General features: G+C 42.3%; 1 protein-coding gene across 1 annotated transcript in view; it reads left to right on the plus strand.

Annotated features, from left to right (window-relative positions):
* The window catches only part of LOC103179245 (ribosome-binding protein 1), a 65,354-nt gene extending 45,017 nt beyond the window's left edge, over nt 1-20,337 (plus strand). Inside the window, 18 exon segments of the mRNA XM_007894428.2 lie at nt 973-1,091; nt 1,505-1,658; nt 2,300-2,450; nt 2,990-3,174; nt 4,088-4,125; nt 4,618-4,708; nt 7,131-7,223; nt 9,612-9,704; nt 10,099-10,179; nt 11,545-11,634; nt 11,738-11,830; nt 12,042-12,113; nt 14,189-14,284; nt 16,482-16,565; nt 17,593-17,685; nt 17,992-18,075; nt 19,101-19,196; nt 19,748-20,337. Coding sequence (XP_007892619.2) covers nt 973-1,091; nt 1,505-1,658; nt 2,300-2,450; nt 2,990-3,174; nt 4,088-4,125; nt 4,618-4,708; nt 7,131-7,223; nt 9,612-9,704; nt 10,099-10,179; nt 11,545-11,634; nt 11,738-11,830; nt 12,042-12,113; nt 14,189-14,284; nt 16,482-16,565; nt 17,593-17,685; nt 17,992-18,075; nt 19,101-19,196; nt 19,748-19,804 — 1,770 coding nt within the window. The 3' untranslated portion in view covers nt 19,805-20,337.
* The last annotated feature ends 792 nt before the right edge of the window (nt 20,338-21,129 follow it).

Consider the following 21,129-nt stretch of genomic DNA (forward strand, 5'->3'; position numbering starts at 1 on the left):
CCGAGAGACAACTTCATGTCATCACAAGGTCACAATCACAAGATTAGGCTGAGTGAAAAAGGCCCTTTGGCTCCACTGATTTCATCCTACCAGAATACTCACCCCACCGCTCTCCTATCGCAGCATCAAGCTGTTCTTTAAATGAGTCCAGTATCCTGGCTTCTGACACTCTTCCTAGCAAAAATTATCTTTGCCCCCTTTCCTCCCCACCTTTGAATCCTGACTGTAGACCTTCCTTTTTGATCGTGCTTATGGTCACCTGGCCTCTTCCTCTCCCCTTGGCTTGTTTTCAGACTCCACCACTGTGAAACTCTCCGGGATGCTACCACATGTGAAGGGCACTATATTAACGGAAGTTGTTGCTGTTGTTGTTGTCTTATGTTAAATGCTAAAATAAATCCATAAGCTTTTATATAAAACGTGAGCTTGAAGACCAGAGAGAGTTGCTATGCTGAAATCCGCTGTATTTAGTCTGTAACTTTTCCCCCCAAAAAGAAGTAAGTTTGCACATAAATGAACAAAACACAAAACACTGCAGATGCTGGAAATCTGAAACAAAAAGAGAGAGATCTGGGAAAACTCAGCAGTTCAGGCAGCATCTATGGAGAAAGGAAAGTGAGTCAATGTTTCAGGTTCACGACCCTTCGTCAGAACCCATGTGTGAGCTTGTTGAAGTGACTACCTGAATTTGTACCAGTGTTGTGATGCTGTACTCTTACAACTACTACTACTATAGCAACAACAATTTAACATTTATGCAGGGTGTTTCAAATTGGAATAGCATCTCAGTTAAAATAAAATGAATGGATTGTGAGTGTGCACGGAGAGGTTTGAAAGCAATATACATGCTGAACAATTCTCCAGAGGAAATAACGGTAGAGTGCAGCTTATGTGACTTGTTTATTTTTGTTTTAGCGCTTTGCCTCTAAAAGACACATAGAGCCAATGATTGATCAAGTGTTTTTTTTCCAGATTCGAACCCTCCAGGAACAGCTCGAGAATGGTCCCAATGCCCAGATAGCCCGTCTGCAGCAGGAGAACTCCATTTTAAGGGATGCCCTAAACCAGGCTACAAGTCAGACTGAGAGCAAGTAAGTTGTTGGGTCACCAGCCTGTGATGATAACAGGGTCAACCTAGTGATTCATTCAAAATTTGTCATATTAAATTTGCTTATAAACTCTTACCTCCCGTTGCCGGTTCAAACGTGTCCTTGAGAAAATTCCCGTCTCTGGCTGCGATACATGTAGGTGTGTGACTAAACATTTTCTCTTGACATTTCAGCATCATTATATTTCCGAGATTTCAACCCAAAGTGTAGACTTGCTATTGTCCAGCGTGCAGGCAACAGTTAATTGCCAGCTTATACATCTGAAAGCAAAACATTTACTCCTTACACACTCAATCTTTAAGATATCAAAGTGATTGTTTTTGTGGAGTTTGCACTGAGTGTGCCTTCTGAACCTTCATTTTTTGATACTAAATTCCAATCAACGTTTGTTGCAGACAAAACGCTGAACTGGCCAAACTGCGCCAGGAGTGCACCAAACTGACCAAGGAGCTGAATGAGAAATCCGAGTCCCTCCAGCAAGATGAGCAGCAGAAGAAGTCTCTGGAGGCAAAGGTTGCCAAGTATGAGCAGCAGATAACGCAGCTTCAGGTAAGAGAGATATCATCTGTCAGGATCAAAGTGATGGGACAGTCTGTTTCCACGTCACCCACATTTGCTTTGCTTCTTAGCTCATTCCTTCCCGAGCATTTCAAAGGAAATTAATCTCGTCCATCTGACGTGACCCTTCCCTGGGAGAACCTGTTAGGTACAAGCCAGCCCGGTCATATTGCAGAAATTGGGATCTTTCAAAAATGAAACCGGGTTCTGTCCGGTGTGAGTTACAGCATGACCACTTGCACTCACTTTCACTGAAGATTGAAAATGACCAATTTGTTATTATTTTTTTTTTGGTTTTGGAGGGATTATTATTAGGCTCTGTGTGGAGCAAGGAAACTTGCCCAAGGTTTCGCCCTCTGCCTGGAATTGAACTCAGGTCTCTCACTTGCAAAGCGAGTGCTCTAACCACTGAGCTACAGGACTCCATTATGCTTACTGCATTATATCCAGACCTGTGGTATACTGAAGTGCACTGTAACAGGGCAACTATGTATTTTCATGCAGTTCGTCCGTGCCTTGTATTTGGCCCGGGGTCTCTGCAGCTCTTGTTAGCAACAGCCGTGGCCTGACTCCGAGCGCTTCTTTATTTAGAACAATCGTTTATTCTTTGTCTGATTTTTCTTTTCTTTCAGTCAAATAAGCAGGAAACTGAAAGCACATTGCAGAAGAGGTTGGACGATGTTAGCGAAGAGCTCCGTAAATCTCAGAGCAGCCACACCAGCTTGCTGGCTAGCATAGAGAAGACTAAAGGAGAGCAGCAGGCGACTCAAAGTAGCTTAAACGGTGAGTGGAATGGTAACTGGAGCGGGGGTTAAAGGGGGAGATAAGTTGAGGAGAAATTTGTCACATTTCTTAATAGGATTCCTTAATAAGGAATCCTGGCATATTCAGGTGGATGTTAAAGATTTCATGGCCCGATTGGAAAAGAGAAAAGAATTTCTGCCAGTATTCTGGCTAACAGTCACTCAGATGAAACTGGTCACTCACTTCACGGGTTGTTTACAGGAGTTTGCTCTGCAGAAATTAGCTGCTGTGTTCGCTTACAAAATACAGTCACTATACCTACAGTAAATCCTGTGAAGCGTTGTGAGATGTCTACCAATGTGAAAATTGTTGTATCAAATGCAAGGATTTTTCTACTTCATTCCCCTTGAGAATATTTGAAAAATGAAATTCTCTAAAATTATAAGAAATATGTACTCTATTTGTACTTTCGCCTATTCACAGATGCCAATGATGCCATGGGTAGAGAGGTGGGGAGTATCAATTAATGGGGCGCTGTTTCTTGCTAGTTATAAATCAGCTTCTTTATTTGGTTACAGATATTCAGGCCAAGCTGGCTTCCGCAAATGCAGACCAGAAAAGTAAAACAGAGGAGCTGGACAGCCTTCGGACCAAGCTGATGGAAGCCAGTTCTGACAAAGCACAGCTGGAAGAAAGAATTAAGTCAATAGAGACACTGCTTGAGGCAGACCAGAGCAAAGAGACCGAGAAAGAAGTGGACCAGGTAACTTTGGGAGTGTAATTATTTTGTAACCTTTTTACTTTCAAGAGCTCTTCAGGGGTCTCTGTGATGCCTTGTTGAATGATAAGTTACTTACTGATTGAACTTCACTAAAAGAAAAACTGATTTTATCAGTGAAAATCGGTAAAACAAAGACTTTTAAGATATGGCACTGTGTTTGAGGTGTGCCAGGTTCTCTCCTGTTCCAGATTCCATAAGGCCATCTACCCTCATCCTCACCTGCTCACCATCTGCTAGTGGATCGGATTCAAGATCCTTGTTCTCGCACTCAAATCACTCGCCTCGCCCCGACCTACCTGTGCAACATCATGGAACCCTAGCAATTCTGACCCTCCCTTTCCTCAGCTGACAAGAGTCTATTTCATGTTCCTCCCCCACCCCACCACCACCCCAAAACTGCTCTTCCATCGGTGGGAGATCATTTAGCCATTCTGCGCCCACTTTCTGGAGTGCTTCTGTGGGGGGGAGATAACAACTGCAGGATATAACGCATGCTGCGAATTGACACATGCTACAAAATGCATGCGTATGAACATTGGGTGAGTACAGGATCAGGCTCAGCTTTAAATAGCATGCTACTACTCACTGTCTAGACTGCTTGTGAAAAAGAGCCACTTGGACAAGTTACCAGAGGAATCACTGAATTAATCACTGCGTACTGGAAAGTAGGGGAGGAAGGGAGCATGTCTTCAGTCAGGCTTAATAATTAGGCCATCTAGTGGCTGAATTGAAGTTTTTTTTTGCAGTTTTTGTTTCTGCTAGGATTTTTAAAAAAATACTTTATTACAGAACCGTAGAAATTTACAGCACAGAAGAAGGCCATTTGGTCAATCATGTCTATACTGGCTCCCATAAGAGCAATCCTTTCACTTGTTAATTTCTTTTAAAATTTTAGGCCACCCAATTTGCAGCAATAGAGGACCTGGAGAACAGGTAAAGTGCTGCTTGAACAGTATGGAAGTGATATGTCTGATTGCACTGCTGTGTATGTGTATGAATGAATCTGTTTGCATATCTGTGGTGTATAATTTTGTGTGTGTGTGAATATCTGCGGTGTGAATGTGTGCATTCGGGTATGTGTGTGTCTGTGTGTGGCATGTGTCTGTGATGGATGCATGGAGTGTGTGATGTGTGACTGTGATATGTCTGTGTGCCTGTGAGTGTGTGTGTGTCTGATTGGATATCTGAGTGTGTGTGTGTATAATAATAATAAATAATAAATAATAATATGTGTATGTGTGATGTCTGTGATAAGTGTGTGTCTGTCTATGTGTACGTATGTCTTTGTGTCTGCGTGAATTTGTGGTGTGTGTCTGTCAGTGTGTGTGTGATTGTGATGTGTGTTGGTGTGAGTGTGTCTGTGATGCGAGTGTATAGCTGATTAATGGTGTAATTTCTGGTCTTTCTGGTCACTTCTTTCTTCAGACTGAAGGAAAAAGATGCTCAGGTTTTTGCCCTGGAACGAGAGCTGCTGCAACTCAGAGAAATAAGTGATCAGCAAAAGAACAAAAACAATGTGAGTGTTACACAGATTATCTTTCAGCTGTAACTTTCAAGAAGAGTTTGAAGTGGTTTGGGCCAAATTATCAACTAGGTAGTGAACTGTCTGATTTGGCTCAGAATTGTTCTTTCCTGTAGTACCAGATACTGGAGTCCTATAGCTCAGTGGTGAGAGCACTCGCTTTGCAAGCGAGAGACCTGAGTTCAATTCCAGGCAGGGCAAAACCTTGGGCAAGTTTCCTTACTCCACACACCTGATAATAATCCCTCCAAAACCAAAAAAAAATAATAAATTGGTCATTTTCAATCTATGACTGTTTGTGGGACATTGCTGTGCGCAATTGGCTGCCGCGTTTGCCCACAAATATACAGTCAATTCACTTTACAGTATGTTCTGTGAAGCGCTTTGGGACGTCCTCCCAACGTGAAAAGCGCTATATCAAATGCAACGATTATTATTATTATTATTATTACTGTGTGCCTCATGTGCCCAGACAGCTTCCACTAACACTAAAGGCTTGATCGTAGTGGTTGCTGCTCACACAGTATTGACAGAAAGCCCGACTTCAGGCATCTTTTATTGTTTTACAAGTATTAATACGTTTCCTAAGCTGGGTCTGCTTGGCTTTGCTTCTTTTTCTGATTATGGATGGTGGCTCGGTGAGTAAAGTGACTGTGACAACAGATATAAAGAGCACAAGACCAGGATAATCTGAGGTTCAGGCCCATAATCATTGCTCAGTGAACTAATCTCAACAGGGGTATGTTGATGTGGGGTCAGGACAGGATCAGACACAGTTGTGAGCTGCCTAATGTCAACACTCACCCACAGGGGAGAATGACTATCTGGATTAGACAACTGCTTCTGCAATGCAGGAAGTTGCAGCCTGACCCACTGCCTTCACAAAAAGAGGGGAGAAAATAAAATGCATGGTAATGAGTCTCCCTCAAATGCAGTACTTCTCTTGGTGGTCGTAGTCACATTTATGATCAATGGAAAAGTGTCTTTTTTATGACAAAATGGTCTTACAGTTAGAGTTTTGGGGCCTTTGATCTCACCAAAGTCGAGTTTAGGTCAGTCAGTCTTTTAACTGTGGCCCAAGTCATCTCCAGGAGAGTCCTCTCCCCTGCTGCTTGTGGTTCCTCCAATGTTTTGCTACTTCATAATAATTGCACTTGATATATTTGAGCACTTGCCTTCCAAGCGAGACACCTAGGTTCAATTCCCGGAAGGGCGAACCCTTGGGCAAGTTTGCTTACGTCACACTCCTAATAATAATCCCTCCAAAACAAAAAAACAATAATAAATGGATCATTTTCAATCGCAATTGGCTGCCGCGCTTCGCCCACAAATATAGTCAATTCACTTTACAGTCTATTCTGTGAAGCGCTTTGAGATGTTGAGAAGACGTGAAAAGCGCTATATCAAATGCAAGGATTATTATATTATTATTATATTATATATTATTATATTATATTATTATATAGCGCCTTATCATGTCTTCAAGATGTCGCAAAGCTCTGCACTGAATATGCTGTAAAGTGAACTGACTGTATATTTTCCAGACAAAATAGGACATGCATTTAACATAGGGAATGATTCCAGAATCGCAGGCTGTTGTGGTTACTATTCATTTCACAATTAGGAAATTGAACTTCCTGTGTAAAATGTAAACAAAAATGCTTCATGTCGAGTTTCACTTGCAACTGAAAATCCTGCATGGCTCCCTGGTACCACTGTTGATAAAGTGTTATTTAGCCCTACAGAATTGGATGGTCCTAAGTTTGTTCTCTGATCTGTGCTGTGTGAGGGGATCTCTGTCATGGCGGGAGAAGGGTCCCTACAATTGATGTGTCTCTGGAATAGGGAGAGAGGTAATCAGCTAGTGATCCTGCTCCAAATTGCTGTCCAGTGCCCCTTTGCTGAAAAGTGTGTTTGTGTAACTGCGATGCCTAGTCCTGTTCACCCCTCTTCCCTCTTGCTTGAATATCCTGCTTATACTCATTGTCCAGACTCACACGTAAAGAATGGCCAAAAATGCTTGTGGAATCGTACCCCTTATTGTTAAACGCCTTGGGACGTTCTCCCGATGTAAAAGGCACTATATAATTGTAAACTTGTATTATATTGGAGAGTTAGCATCTTCAGAAGAAGAGATAGAACAATTGGAAGGAGAGATAGGGGAAAAGAACCTGCGAATATACATATCGCATGTGACAGCAGTACTTTGTGTTTAATCGAATGTCAAAATAAGATCAGTAAACTGGTTATTCATCCTTGCTATTAAATGTGGGGAGACATTATAAGTTGCCGACCTTGGCTTCCGGCATTTCCTCTGCTTTTTAAAGAACCTGGTTCCTACCAGAAATCACATTACCCACGCAGAAACTCACCTACAAATCACTGCATGGTCTGTCATTGAACTGTTTCCAAATAGGAGCTCCGTGAGAAAAACTGGAAGGCAATGGAGGCTTTGGCAGCAGCTGAAACAATGCGTGCAGAGAAATTGAGTACTACAGAGAAAGCAAAGGTCGGAAGCTTTGTGATATGACAAAATGTGCACCACTCTTGAGTAGTGTTCAAGCAGGCAACGACAACAACAGGAACTTTTACTTATATAGCACTTTCCACACAGGGTAGCATCTCGGAGCGCTTCAGGGCAGCCTGTAAGTTCCAGAAAAGACAGTGTCCTTATCCTAGGAGCTTGCTGGAATCTCCTGTCCGATTTGAGAGAGAACACACAGTAATTGTTGATATCCTGAAGTCATGAGGGTGGTTTCATCCAAAGTAGCGAATGGAATAAAAAGAGGGAGATAGATTCCAACTTGATCCCTTCGCAACCTGATGTCCCTCAAGTCTGTCTCGAGACGTACCTCTTGACTGCTTCAGGCATTTTTTAAATTAAGTACGGATATTAAATGATATAGAGACCAGACAGGGGAAATTGAGATGAAGGGTGCAGTAGAATTAATGGATGAGTAAGCTTGAATGTCTGATTGTCCTACTCCTGTTCCAGTGTTCCTAGGCTGTTTGGCCATGCCAGCCACTCCCTTTGATTCTGCTCCAATTCTCCATTGTTACGCTGATCAACACGGAGATGAATAGGTCCTGGCTTGTCAGATGAAGATAACTGAAATCCAGAAACAAACTTCTGATATCCACCCTCTACTCAATAATGTACAGCCACAACGTTCATAGGATTTCCTTTCAATCAGTTCTCGGAATCTTTGTTTTCCAATAAAAACATACAAATGCTTTGAAAGAGAAATAGCTATCTGGCCAGTAAAACCACAACAGCCACAGGCCTTGAATAATTTGCTCCAAAGTGGACTCTACGCCTCTTAATTCCCTGAGGGAAAGTTCTGCAGAAATATTCCCTGGTCCCTGCAAGTAATCAAAGGAAACTGCGGGATATTCATCCAGCCTCACATCATGGTCTATCAAATTTCCTGATTTCCCATACAGCCAATATGCCGCTGGTCACTATGACATTATTACTTGTGAAGCTCCTCAAGTCGTTTCGTTATGATAAAAATAAACAAGTTATTGTTCCTTCTTTCAGCTCCAGCTAATTGCTCTACATAGATGATATTTCCATGGTCAATTTTACAGAGGAACCATTATGTCTCATTGACTATTGATGTCCATGCTTGTTCTCTACCCTCCAGTTGAAGCTTGGATTAGGGAGTTGAAGCTGATAGTCTGAAGGAGCTGAATTAAAGCGAATGAAGATATAATCAGTAACCTGCATAAGTTAATTCATGTACACTGCCATATCGAGCTCAGTCATCCCTCCATGCAATACTGTACCACTCACTTAATCACATAGTCAGCACATATTAAAACCAAAATACTCAATCGTGTTGACAAAACAAAATGAAAGGATAAACTAGAATCACTTAAGTCATATTTCTTTTACTCCCCTCTCCTGATTTTCTCCTCTCTAGAAGGTGCTGATGGTTTTGTTAGGCTATAGCTCTTAAGGGTATGATCCATTACCTCACCCAAGTGGCTATTCTTCACATGTGAGCTTTGACACATCAGCTGTCACAGGCTAGTCAGCCTTTTTTGCAATCACAGCCGAGCCCCATCTTGTGTTTAACTAACACACTGGGCAGTGAGGAGTTGTGGGTTCTCTGACTGATTTTTCCCCTCATTAAGATAGGGACACTGAGGCCAATCATATGTCTGCTACCAGTACTCCAGCATAGATCAGCTAACCCTGTATAGCTCGAACCTTGCATCCACCTTCCCGATCTATGTCCTTCAATCTTAGACAGCATGCTTATCAACTGAGCCATCGGGAATCATAATTCTCAGCAGCACTTTTTGATTTTGATAGGGATCCTCGGGTCTGAAAATTCTCATGTTCTTAGACTTAAAAATTGAGGTTTCTCACAGACTCGGGTGGAATATAAACATTGGCACAGACTGGTCTGTTTCTGTGCTGTACATTCTTTGTAAATCTATGGAATGTTTAAATACGGTTTTAATTTAGAAACCAATTTTTTTCAATGCTGCAGAAAGTCGACTTCCAAGTTAATACAATACATATACATTTATATAGTCTTTTCATGTTAGGAGGACATTCCAAAACTCAATGACAATACTGGATGAACACCCGAACTGGGGGAGTGCGAGCTGAAATTACGGCTGAATTTAAGACTTCTTCAAAATTCTGTAAGATTTTAAGAAAATGGTCTTAAGACGGGGAGCATGAGAAATTTGCTGGCCTTTATAGGAGAAACCTTCCTCCCATCAGCATGGACCAATTGACTGGAAGAGAATTTCAAGTTTCAGAGAATATGTGCCAGTGCGCTTCTAGGCGGGAAAAACGCTTCACATTGGATATAGAGAAGGCCATCCCTTGAAGACCCATGTATCTCAATTTATTGAATAACCTGTTATTCTCTTTCAGGAAGAGGCAGAATGCCAGCTGAATTCAGTGCATATACAAACCAAAGAGATGCTGCAGCTGCTCTTCCCAGGGATCCCTGTACCCTCACAACAGGTAGGAGATAGGGTCAAATGTTGTTGCTGGTTTTGGTGTATTGATATACACGTATACGTGTTTTCCTAAATAATAAGTGTGTTAGCTGTTGATTCTCATCTCGGAACATATGCTCTCATTCTTTTCAGTGCTATTTTTGGTTGTCCTACACTGAATTTTGAAAATGACAATTAATTAGTTTTTAGAACAATATTACCCCTGGAATATTATCCAGGCTGTTTAGCAACATTTGTGACAGGGGATATAGAATTAAATGAAACCTGTGAAAATTGAAAATTTTGCAATCAACAATAAAGTCTCAAGGAATGCAGATGTTTCGGATCTACTCACAATATTTGGAGGGACGTTCATGTGCAAACCTATGGTGTGCTGACCAAAGCATGTTGCATTTTAGCTTTACAGTGATTGGCTGCAAGAGTTCAAGGAGAAAGCCCTGGAGTCCCTGGAGGAACAAAAAAAAAGCACAGATATCTCAGTGAGTACTGGGCAGGCTTACTGTAGAAACACCCAAAGTTAAATAGAAACACAATGTATGCCTTTCTATATATTGCATCTCATTGCATAATTGGTATCGCAAGATTGTGCATTGCTGTAGCTCAGTGGTTAGAGCACTTGCCTCGCAAATGAGAGGACCTGGGTTCGATTCCTGGCAGGGCGAAATGTTGGGCAAGTTTCCTTACTCCACACGCCTCTGTTTACCTTGCAGTAAGTAGGAATCCCGTTGTTAGTCAATTGTTAGTTCGCTTTTCCGGGGGATAATAATCCCTCCACCCAAAAATAATAATAATAATTTGGTCACTCAAACCACGACTGTTTGTGGGACACTGCTGTGCACAATTGGCTGCCGCATTTCGCGCACAAAATATAAAGTCAATTTATTTTACAGTATATTCTGTGAAGCACTTTGAGGCGTCTAGAAGATGTGATAAGGCACTATATCAACAACAACAAGATTCCATTTATAGAGCGCCTTTCACGTCAGGAGGACATCCCAAGGCGCTGCACAGTTGGGTCATGACCCGAGCAGGGGGGAAATGGTCAGGGTGAGGGGAGGGAAGGGAGGGAGAGAGGAGGGGGGAAATGGTCAGGGTGAGGGAGGGAAGGGAGGGAGCGAGGAGGAGGAAGAGAGTCGAGAGGGGAGCTGAAGGCACGGTCAAAGAGAAAGGTTTTGAGACCGGCCTTGAAGGAGGAAAGGGAGGAGGCGGCGAAGGCACTGGGGGATGGAGTTCCAGAGCCTGGGGGCTGAGAGGCTGAAGGCCCGACCACCGATAGTAGGGCGGTTGGGGCGGGGGACGTGGAGCATCAAATGCAAGGATTATGATTATTATGAATTGGGAGCTTATGTAAGCATCTGAAGGCACTCCGGGTAAGCAAGGCTCGGTTGCTCACAGGAGTCAGCAATTGGGGAGGGTGATGGACTTAGATACAGAGGCATGTGCGTGTCTACAATTGACTCCAGGACCCCTGAGCAAGGAAAGGTGAAGATCAGTATGTGTTGTACAAAATAAGAGTCACTGATAGGTGACTTGGAAAGGATTGGTATCTTTTATTGCAACTTTCCTTCTGTCCATCTGTAACGATTATTTTTACATATAAATATACTTTTATGCATATTCTGAAATATTTCTACAGCCTTCTCGTTTTCTCCCTTATTTAAAATTTATAGATCACTCACTCATCAGTTCTGAGAATCTCACAAAGTTCGTAAAACCCTATTAAATTGCTCTGTATTTTTGCTACAATTTTCTCCTTTGACCTTCCCAGACCCATTCTCCTTTGGGAATGCTATTATTCAATGTGCTGTGTAGTGACTGCTCGCTGCTTGTTCAAACTCTTTCAGGATGTAGCACTTAAATTAAAAGAAGCAGAAGAAGCTCAGAGCACTTTACAGGCGGAGTGCGATCAGTACAGAATCGTGCTTGCTGAGACGGTGAGTTTATCTCTGCTCTCAGTTGACAGTTCTTAACTAGCTACAGAACCTGTTGTTTGTGTTGCATCTTGCTCAGTGTTTCCTTTCCTGTGCGATTTCTTAGGAAGGCATGCTGAAGGACCTACAGAAAAGTGTTGAAGAGGAGGAGCACATATGGAAAGGAAAGATAGGAGAGTCTGAAGCAGAACTTCGGAAGGTAAGATTTGACTATTTTAGGACAAAATGTCAATAGAGTGTTCCAGAGCTGTGTAACTTTACTGTTACTATCTACAGTCTGTGCTTGGCATCGTGTATGTATCATTTAAGAAGCTGCTTGATTCTCTAATGGGAAGACGATTTGGTTGATATGAAAAAGCAGGTCAAATGTGTTTCTAGCTCCTCACCTGTGGATATGTATTTTTTAACAGGCACAATCGCAAGTGAAAACATTAGAGGAGACAGTGGAGAGACTTGAGCTAGAATCCCAAAACACAGAACAGGTACAGAACCATGTAAACAGTGACTCTGTTTGTTCTGAATAAACTGCATAGCTGATGACTTGGTATGGAATGGAATGCCTCTGTTCGGATTTTGAAATATCAGCCTCCACTTGAACTGTAATGGGGCCAGCAGACAATTGTTGCCAATGATGTACTGAGCATTTTGCATTAATGCAGACCTCTTTGCATAGGGAATAAGAGGGTTAAAAATAACAAGATATTTTCTCTTTGGCAAAGATCCTCTCCCACCAGCCATTTGTGAGGCGCCATTGACATAACACAGTGCAGGAGTGCGCAACCCAAAGGTCACATTGTGACCTCCCAGCTGAAGGAAGAGAATATTGTGACAGGTTGTGGAGAAGGGAAAGGAGGTTAGCAGCCTATATATCTTGCTACACAAGGCTATGAGTTGTGATTAAACTTTTTATCCGTCACCAAGCAGCAGAGAGCTTCATAAATTGCAATGGAAAAATGCGGTGGCCAGGAGCGGTTTATAGTTTGCTATTGAATTAGCATTTAAAATGGAAGTAGGGAAGAAACAACTTTCCATTGATGGCAGCACTGTTGATTTTATTTTCTACCAGGCTGTAAAATATTGGTATGAGATCAGACAATATGTGGTCTTTAATTCTCTGCCAAGAGACTTTAATGAGACTTTTATATAATCGGTGGAGTGTTCAGTTCAGCATTGTGGTCCAAAGTGAAGCCTTGAACAGCTTAGAAGCTATCCTGCTTCAGGAGAACTGAGGCCAGACAAGCAAGAAGGGGTCCTCAATCGACATGTTATTTACTTTGAACTAGAGCCATTTAGAGAATCAACAAGGGGTCCCATTGAAAAGGTGCACTTTTCTGTTTCAAAGGTGTCTCAGCCTGTTAAAGCAATGATTCCATGTGTGAACCTGTGATTGCCTTTTGAGACTGTCAAGCTTTACACGTTCTTTTAGTCAATCTCTATCAACAACAGCAAAATTACATTTTAAAGCGCCTTTCACGTCGGGAGAACGTCCCAAGGCGCTATCAGTTGAAATAGTAAACTGGCAACTTCTTGATGTGAAAGGCCCTATACAAATATCATTTTGTTGTTGTTGTTCCATTTGTACTTTTTTTCTAAGTGAAAAGTAAATCTGCTTAAATTCTGGCGTTGAAGATAATTTTTTTAAAAATCTGATGTCTTGTTGGCTGAGTCTTTAGCAGGTATTTCAAATGGTTCAATAATCTAATGATCTGTTTGGTATTGGGAGACCACTCTCAATGCATGGAATTTCTAACTCAGCTACACAATACACAGTCACTACACTTTATAGTAGATCCCATGAAATGCTCTGAGATGTCCTCTCGACATGAAAATCACTAGATCAAATGCAAATTTTGTTTATTATTAACTCCAAGGTAGGCTGGTATTCTGTTGATCCATGCAGCAAGGCCTAAAACAGCAGTGACTTCGTCCGTCTTCAATACTGATAATCCCTGTAATTTGATATAGTGCCTGATCACACCGTCGAGATGTCTCAAAGCACTTCACAGGATATACTGCAAAGTGACTGTATATTTTGTGGGCAAAACATGGCAGCAGTTTGTGTACAGTAATGTCCTACAAGTAGCCGTGAAGCGAGTGAACAATTTTATTTGGGGCATTGTCGGCCAGGACACCTGGATCACCCTTCTCTTTTCGAGTGAAGCCATAGAAAATTTAACATACACCTGACAGGATCTTGGTTTAACGTCTCATCTGAAGGATGATACCTCCGACAATACAGCACACACCCAGCACTGCATCGGAGTGACATCTTAGAGTATGTGAGTTCAAGCCCCAACGTGGAACATGAACCACAACCTTCTGACTCAGAGGGGAGAATGCTACCACTGAGCCATGCTGACACACTTGAAGAATTTCCTCTTCGACCATGCTTTCATCACCTCCCATCCCTCTGCAGCTCAGCATCAAACCGCACCACTGTTCAGTGCTCCGAGACATTAACCTTGAGAGTGGAACTATATAAATGCAAGCTATTGTTGTTGCTTTAACTTGCTGTAGACTGAATAGAAAAATATCTAAATCTCTGCTTTCTCTTCAGATGAAGGAGATAGTGGCGCAGTTGGAGGCACAGCTGAAACTCCAGCTAGAATCTGCCCATACAGAATGCCAGAAATACTCAGTAGAATTGGAAGAGGTAAGCCTCAGCGAGTTACACTGTACCTTACTTTATCTGCCCACATGGGCAGTAAAATGAATTCAGAAGAAAATAACTGGATGTGTCACTGGGTTTTGCATCGAAGAGGGGCATAGCTATTATGTATTGGTGCAATGACACACTGAGGTACAAGGTGGTGGACTGAAGGCTTATCCTCAAGTCGTGCTGCAGGAAAAGCACCTGATCTCAGTTACCAGTGAAAATTGCGATCAAAGGCCTGCTGTTTCCCCTCAGGCTCTCTGAATGGTTGGCGACAGAGTGGCATTGGCTGAGGCTGGGGAGCAGGTCTGTCTACATATACAAAAGGAGAAAGTGGAATAAGCCTAGCCTCTCCGGGTTTCCCTCTCTCCCTCTGCACGGCACACTTGGACCTGCTTAGTGTTCATCACTCCCTCAGTTCCACAATTGGTGGCCAGGCCTTTAGCCACTATACCCTTCCCTCTGGAACTCCCTCCCTATGTCTCTCTGCCTCGCTTCCCCCTCTCTATCTCTCTTCATAATCCTCTTGAAAACTTACCTCTTTGACCATACTTATGGTCTCCTCCTCCCATTCTCTCTGCCAGTTATTGTCCATGTAAAGCACTTTGAAACATTGTTAAATATGTTAGGTCCTATATAAATACACCTTGTACTATCCACTTTAATCACCACTGCATTCTTTTGTACTGTCCAATTTTGTGTGACTTTTATGTAGCAATACCTAGGGTCAGTGTTTCCCTAACCTTAGAGGTTGAGGTGTTCATGGGGCAGCTTGTCTGTTGTTATGTGTAATAATAATATATAAAGATAATTGTTACATAAATATATTGTCCCAGTGAAGAAAGTGCACATTCAGGTTTCATGGCTATATATGCAATGGAGGGTGTAGTGAGCAATGATAACAATTTTACTGGGATAGAGAAAGGTGCAACATTACTTTGAGATACACCATAGTAGAGGGATAACAACAACAACAACAAGATTCCATTTATAAGGCGCCTTTCACGTCAGGAGGACGTCCCAAGGCGCTGCACACTTGGGTCATGACCCGAGCAGGGGGGAGATGGTCAGGGTGAAGGGAGGGAAGGGAGGGAGCGAGGAGGGGGGAAATGGTCAGGGTGAGGGGAGGGAAGGGAGGGAGCGAGGAGGGGGGAAATGGTCAGGGTGAGGGGAGGGAAGGGAGGGAGCGAGGAGGGGGAAATGGTCAGGGTGAGGGGAGGGAAGGGAGAGAGCGAGGAGGGGGGAAATGGTCAGGGTGAGGGGAGGGAAGGGAGGGAGCGAGGAGGGGGAAGAGAGTCGAGAGGGGAGCTGAAGGCTCGGTCAAAGAGAAAGATAAGAGGGCACAGGTTCGGGGTTGTGAAGGGTATTTTTTGGACAGATTTGGCCGTATTCTTTTAACGTAATTAACAGCTGGAACAAGTTGGCAGGAAGGAATTAAATGGCTTGGTGTTGTAATTGGAAAATGAAAGGAGAGGTAATCTGGAGAGATGAGGTTAAAAGGGCTGATTATTCCATTTTTGTCTTTACCTGTTTTGGCAAACCAGAGTTCAGATCTATACATGCTTGTGCAATAGGAAGACACACAAGTGAGATTGGAATTAAAAAGGTTACTAATAAAAACTTGGTTTAGAGCGTTGCTGTTTTTGCGCTTCTAACTTTCACAAAATTACAGATGTGACAAAAAAATTAAGAAACTTATTGATGGCCCAGAAATACCACAATCACACCATGTTACAGTAAATGTTGTGAGGCACTTTGTGACGTCTCAATGAGCTGATAAGATGCTCAAGGGCAAGGATGATAATTATTATAATGTGATTATTTTTCACTTGTAAATTATGGATGCAGTACCATAGTGGCCATGTAGATGGAGCTATCGAGATGCAGAACATCTGGTAGCTTGACATTGCTGCCAAGAAGCATTCAGTTTTTGGAAAGCTGGTATCCATTCTTTCCTTGAAGACTTTTATGTCATTCCTGCTTGAAATAAATTGGTTTGACAGTATCTTGCACTTCTGGTGTGAGACCACTTCTAACAAATGTTCTTGTTTGATGAGCTGCAGAGGGAATGTAGGACAAAGGCTCTGCTCCACAACCAATAAATAAGTAGTAAAACTGGGCATTGAACTCTAGCTTGACAACTGTTTCTGTTAACTTGCAGACACTTGATGATGTATTCTTTTATTGCTCTTTGCAGTTGAGAGATCTGTTAGGAGAAACACAAAACCAGCTCAAAATGGCTAACTCAGAAGTACGGAAGCAGAGTGAAGAGCTTTCACTGGTGAGAATAACCTCTTTGTTACTTCAATTTTTGTGTTGCTTCACTTCAAGTAAATCCCTAGTCAACAAAACACTCCCAATTCCGCTGGGTTCCTTTGCCAAACGCTTTGTTAAGATTTCTGATACCTGAAATTGTATTCTTTGAGTTGTATCACTTACATACAATGTTATTTCTTAACACCTGACATGAACCTTGGTAACGCGGAGACAGACAGTGATATAGCCATGCCCTATTTTTGTTATGATAATACATCCTGCGTCATCATGTTGTAGTGTCAGTAAAACAGATAAAGGTTTGTCAAATATTTTTCCATAAACATCATGCCCCTTTAAATGACGTGTAAAACCTTTGTTTATAACTTAATGCCAACGTGTCAACTGGATAGAACTTAAGAACAAACTTTGGCTGTAATAGAGCCAAGTTTTGTCTATAAGGATGGGGAATAAGGGGAGATTTGACTTCTCTCTTGACTCATTGTACAAACTTATTATGTAGGGTTTTTTTCCTTCAGTTATGGCTGTTCACTGTTGCAAATGCCTACTGTTTATGAAAGTTGTATAACAATTCCAGGCAGGGCGAAACCTTGGGCAAGTTTCCTTACTCCACACGCCTAATAATAATCCCTCCAAAAAAACCAAAAACAATAATAAATTGGTCATTTTCAATCTACGACTGTTTGTGGGACATTGCTGTGCGCAATTGGCTGCCGCGTTTGCCCACAAATATACAGTCAATTCACTTTACAGTGTGTTCTGTGAAGCGCTTTGGGACGTCCTCCCGACGTGAAAAGCGCTATATCAAATGCAAGGATTATTATTATTATTATTATTATTGCCCTCAAACGGTGATCGGTTTCTACCTATTCATCCTTCATTTGCCATTCGAAGGTTACAATATTTTAATGCACGTCTTCTGTAACCTGTGAAGAGTTATAGTCCCATGAATTCAAAGAGCTGATATTCTGTTTCTTTGTTATGTGGGTGCAATCTGGTGCATTGTAAGTGAGCTTTGCTGCTCCCTGTTCTAGGTGAGGCAGCATCTGTGTGAAATGGAGACTCACATGCACGATGGAGAGTCAGTTGGGTTGCAGGCCCACCACACTGAGCCAGAGCCAGGCGAGGTTAGGGTGGTGAGAAGCCGGCACGTGCATTGGGACACCTCAGCGGAAAGCATACTCGTCTGCAAAGCTGACCATTAACACCTTTACCTCTCTAACCTCACCATGTTGTGTGTAGCCATGTGCTGTGGTCCACTTTCACCGTTTATAATGTACTTAACAGGCATCTGAGTTGTATCTCGCCATAGTTATTCCCTGAACTTCAGCTATTTCTAGATTCCAGCTTGTCACCCATTCCTTATTTGACTGTCTCTATTCTAGCACTGCAGCCTTTGTAATAACTGAGATGCCTCCTGTTCTTTTGTACAGTTTAAGACCCAGCTGGAAGAAAGTGTGAACACAAGAGACTCTGAGCAGGCTCTGAGACAAAAACTGGCAGAAGAATTTGAAGAGGTATGTCTTTATTTATGTCTAGTAGGTGTTAAAACTTAGGTCCCTCTGCCTGTTCAATTAAACATTAAAAATTCTATTGCACTATTTGAAAAAGAATCAAATTCATTCTGGCCTCCTGGCCAACATTCCCCAGATAAAATTGGTGATTCACTTCATAGCTATTTGTGGGACATTGCTGCGTGCAAGTTGGCTGCAGCATTTGCATTTGACTACACTTCACAGTAAATCCTGCGAAGCGCTTTGAGACGTTTCGACAACGTGGTGAAGCATTATATCAGTTGCAAGGAATCTTATTATTCTGTTACTTATTCCACCCCTACCCCCACCCACACTTTTTTGCTGGCATGCTAAGCCTTGATATTCTGCTTATCAAGAAATGAGCTGTCAGAGGCCTGCTCCGAGACCAGCTTCGCTCAATCCCCTTTCGATGCTGGATTTCTCTTGATTTTCTCATTCCCAGAGGAGATCTCATGCCTCCATTCAACATGGCTCTGAAAGAAAGTGACTGAAATTTGGGTGCACTTGGTACAATTTCTTGCAGCCAGTGACCTTAGTGGAGGCCTGGACCATGTTGCCTCTCCCAGTTTTGGGACTGGGTACAACGTGTGACAAAAGTTGGTTACAATTACAGAAATTTTCAGCAAAAGAATTTTTGCAAAAGAAGGCAATTCCTTTCGGCCTGAATATCTGTTAAATTCTAAGTGAAATAATATCTGTGCCGAATATCTGTAAGAACAATCTGTTTATTCCCTTTCCCTTGCCTAATGTTGGAAAAGGCAAGAGAACGGGATTAATATCCCTGGGAATCAGATGGGAAGTATAGAGTTAAAGAGAAAAGTTCAATGGAGAAACTCTCTATGATGCTTTAATGTTCTTCTACTATGGGAAAGATGCACTTATGTGCCTTGGTAGTTTAATATCAATGGATTTTGGTTTAGTTGTTAGTTTTACCTGTATCACACAGTTGGTAACTGCTTCTACTTAAATTCATGGACTTTAATCCTGCATATTTCTTACATTAACAGGCTCAGAGGTCTGTATCACAGCTGCAGGGTGAGCTGGAGAAGGTGCAAGCGGCTGGGGACAGTGCCTCTGATAGAGAGCACATTGTCCAATTTCAGGTAGGCATTTTGTAGTGCATCACTGTTTGGTCAGACTTTCTCAGCGAAATATAGGAGTGAAATTTGCGTGTCTGCTAATATTCATCACATTGAGTAACGCACCCCCCCACCTGGTCATTCTGAATAATGAAGTTCAAGAATCACAGTTCGCTGGCTAGAATGCCACTGCTATCATTGCTGTGTACAAATTGACTGCTGTGTCCACCTACAGAACACCTACAGTAAGTTTGCAGTAAATGAGACATCCTCCCAATGTGAAAGACCCTGAATGAACTGCCAAGAATTATTTATCATACCTTTATGAGGTTTTATTTCTGAAGAAGCCAAGATTTATGATAACTGGTCAGTTTTGTCCACAGAATATACAGTTAGTTCACTTTACAGTATTTTCTGTGAAGCACTTTGAGACATTTTGAAGATGTGATAAGGATCTATATCAAATGAGATTATTATTATGGTCCTTCGCAACTTTAAAACATCCCCAGTCAAAACAGTCAGACCAGTTGACTCATCCTTTACCCAAACATTTACCACATGCTGCTCTTTTGCAGGGAGAAGAGAAGATGGCGGTGGAGGAGGATGGTTTGAAGGAGGGAACATCCGTCTGAAGACGCTACATTTGCAGTAAACACTACTCAACCTGCCAGATGCCTTACAGCTATAATAGTTCTTTTGCCATTCCTAAACTGTGCGCTCAGTATTGTACCGTAGTTAATTACAAACCATTGTTAGCGAACCAGAAAAAATTGAAAGATGCAGCCAACATTTTTTAAAAGCTTTTTTTTCCTGAAGACACATTCCATCGGACAAGGCTCTTGACTGTGTCAGGAAGCCTCAGTCCAAATGTCTCATTTGTGTATGTAACGGATCGCCTGAATGTTCAGTTTACATGAAAAGGGAAATGAATGTACCGTGTGGGGATCGTACATTGAATAGTGCAATTACATTTTTTTTCCACAAAAGGAAAGGAAAGGAACAAGTGAACATTAGGTGTGTACCTGTTATGTGTTTTATTTTGCTTTGAAACACACCTCAGCTGGTTAGTAACAGAATGGGTTTTGGTGGCATTCTTTTTTCTTTCTCTGTTTCTTTCTTTCTCCGAAGAGGTCCACAAAACAAATAAACCATTGTAGCCACATTTCCACAGCCTCTTGTGTTCTGTTCATTGGTAAAGGTTGAATGATTGCATTGGACCGGTTCTGGCAGGTGAATGAACAGTGATGTGTCAGCCCTTCCCTCGACAATGCTGCTCGTTGAACAGGAACTTAATATTGCGACATACAGATTGGGAAATTCCCTGTTTGTCCAAACAATACAGCAAAGCCTCCTCTCTCTCTCTCTATATATATATATATCTTCTATCTTTATACTAATAAACAGTGTGTCTGCACTTCAAGAAGGAGCTCAATAATCGATTGATGTAGGGACATGATTTATACCTCCTCGGAAAGGTCTTGCATCTCGGAGTGACATCGGCATATTTGTTTTCAGGTATCTCCTATCGTTCGCTAGTTATTTTCAGTTTTGTGTTTTTCACTAGTTTCACCTAGTGGCCACCAAGTCAAAGTGGCGCTGTGTCATTGTGTGTCAGTGCATGTACGTATGTACACGTGCACTGCAATTACACGTGGTGGCTACGCCATCTGACCATGGCGCTGTGGCATCCTGCGTCATAGAGCACGCAACATAGCCAAGCAGCGGAAACAAAATAACTACATTTGTATAACACCTTTCACGTCGGGAGGACGTCCCAAGACACTGGACAATCAGTGTTTTGGATCCAAGCTGGGGGTTGGGATCGGGGAGTATGGAGGGCGGTGGGGGGGGGAATCAGGGTGATCGAAGGCACAGTCGATGAGAAAGGTCTTGGAAGGAGGCGAGATGGAGTTCCAGAGGGTGGGGGCAGAGATACTGAAGGCTCACCGGCCAATGG

This window comes from Callorhinchus milii, unplaced genomic scaffold (assembly GCF_018977255.1).
Source record: "Callorhinchus milii isolate IMCB2004 unplaced genomic scaffold, IMCB_Cmil_1.0 Scaffold3, whole genome shotgun sequence".
Taxonomy (NCBI): domain Eukaryota; kingdom Metazoa; phylum Chordata; class Chondrichthyes; order Chimaeriformes; family Callorhinchidae; genus Callorhinchus; species Callorhinchus milii.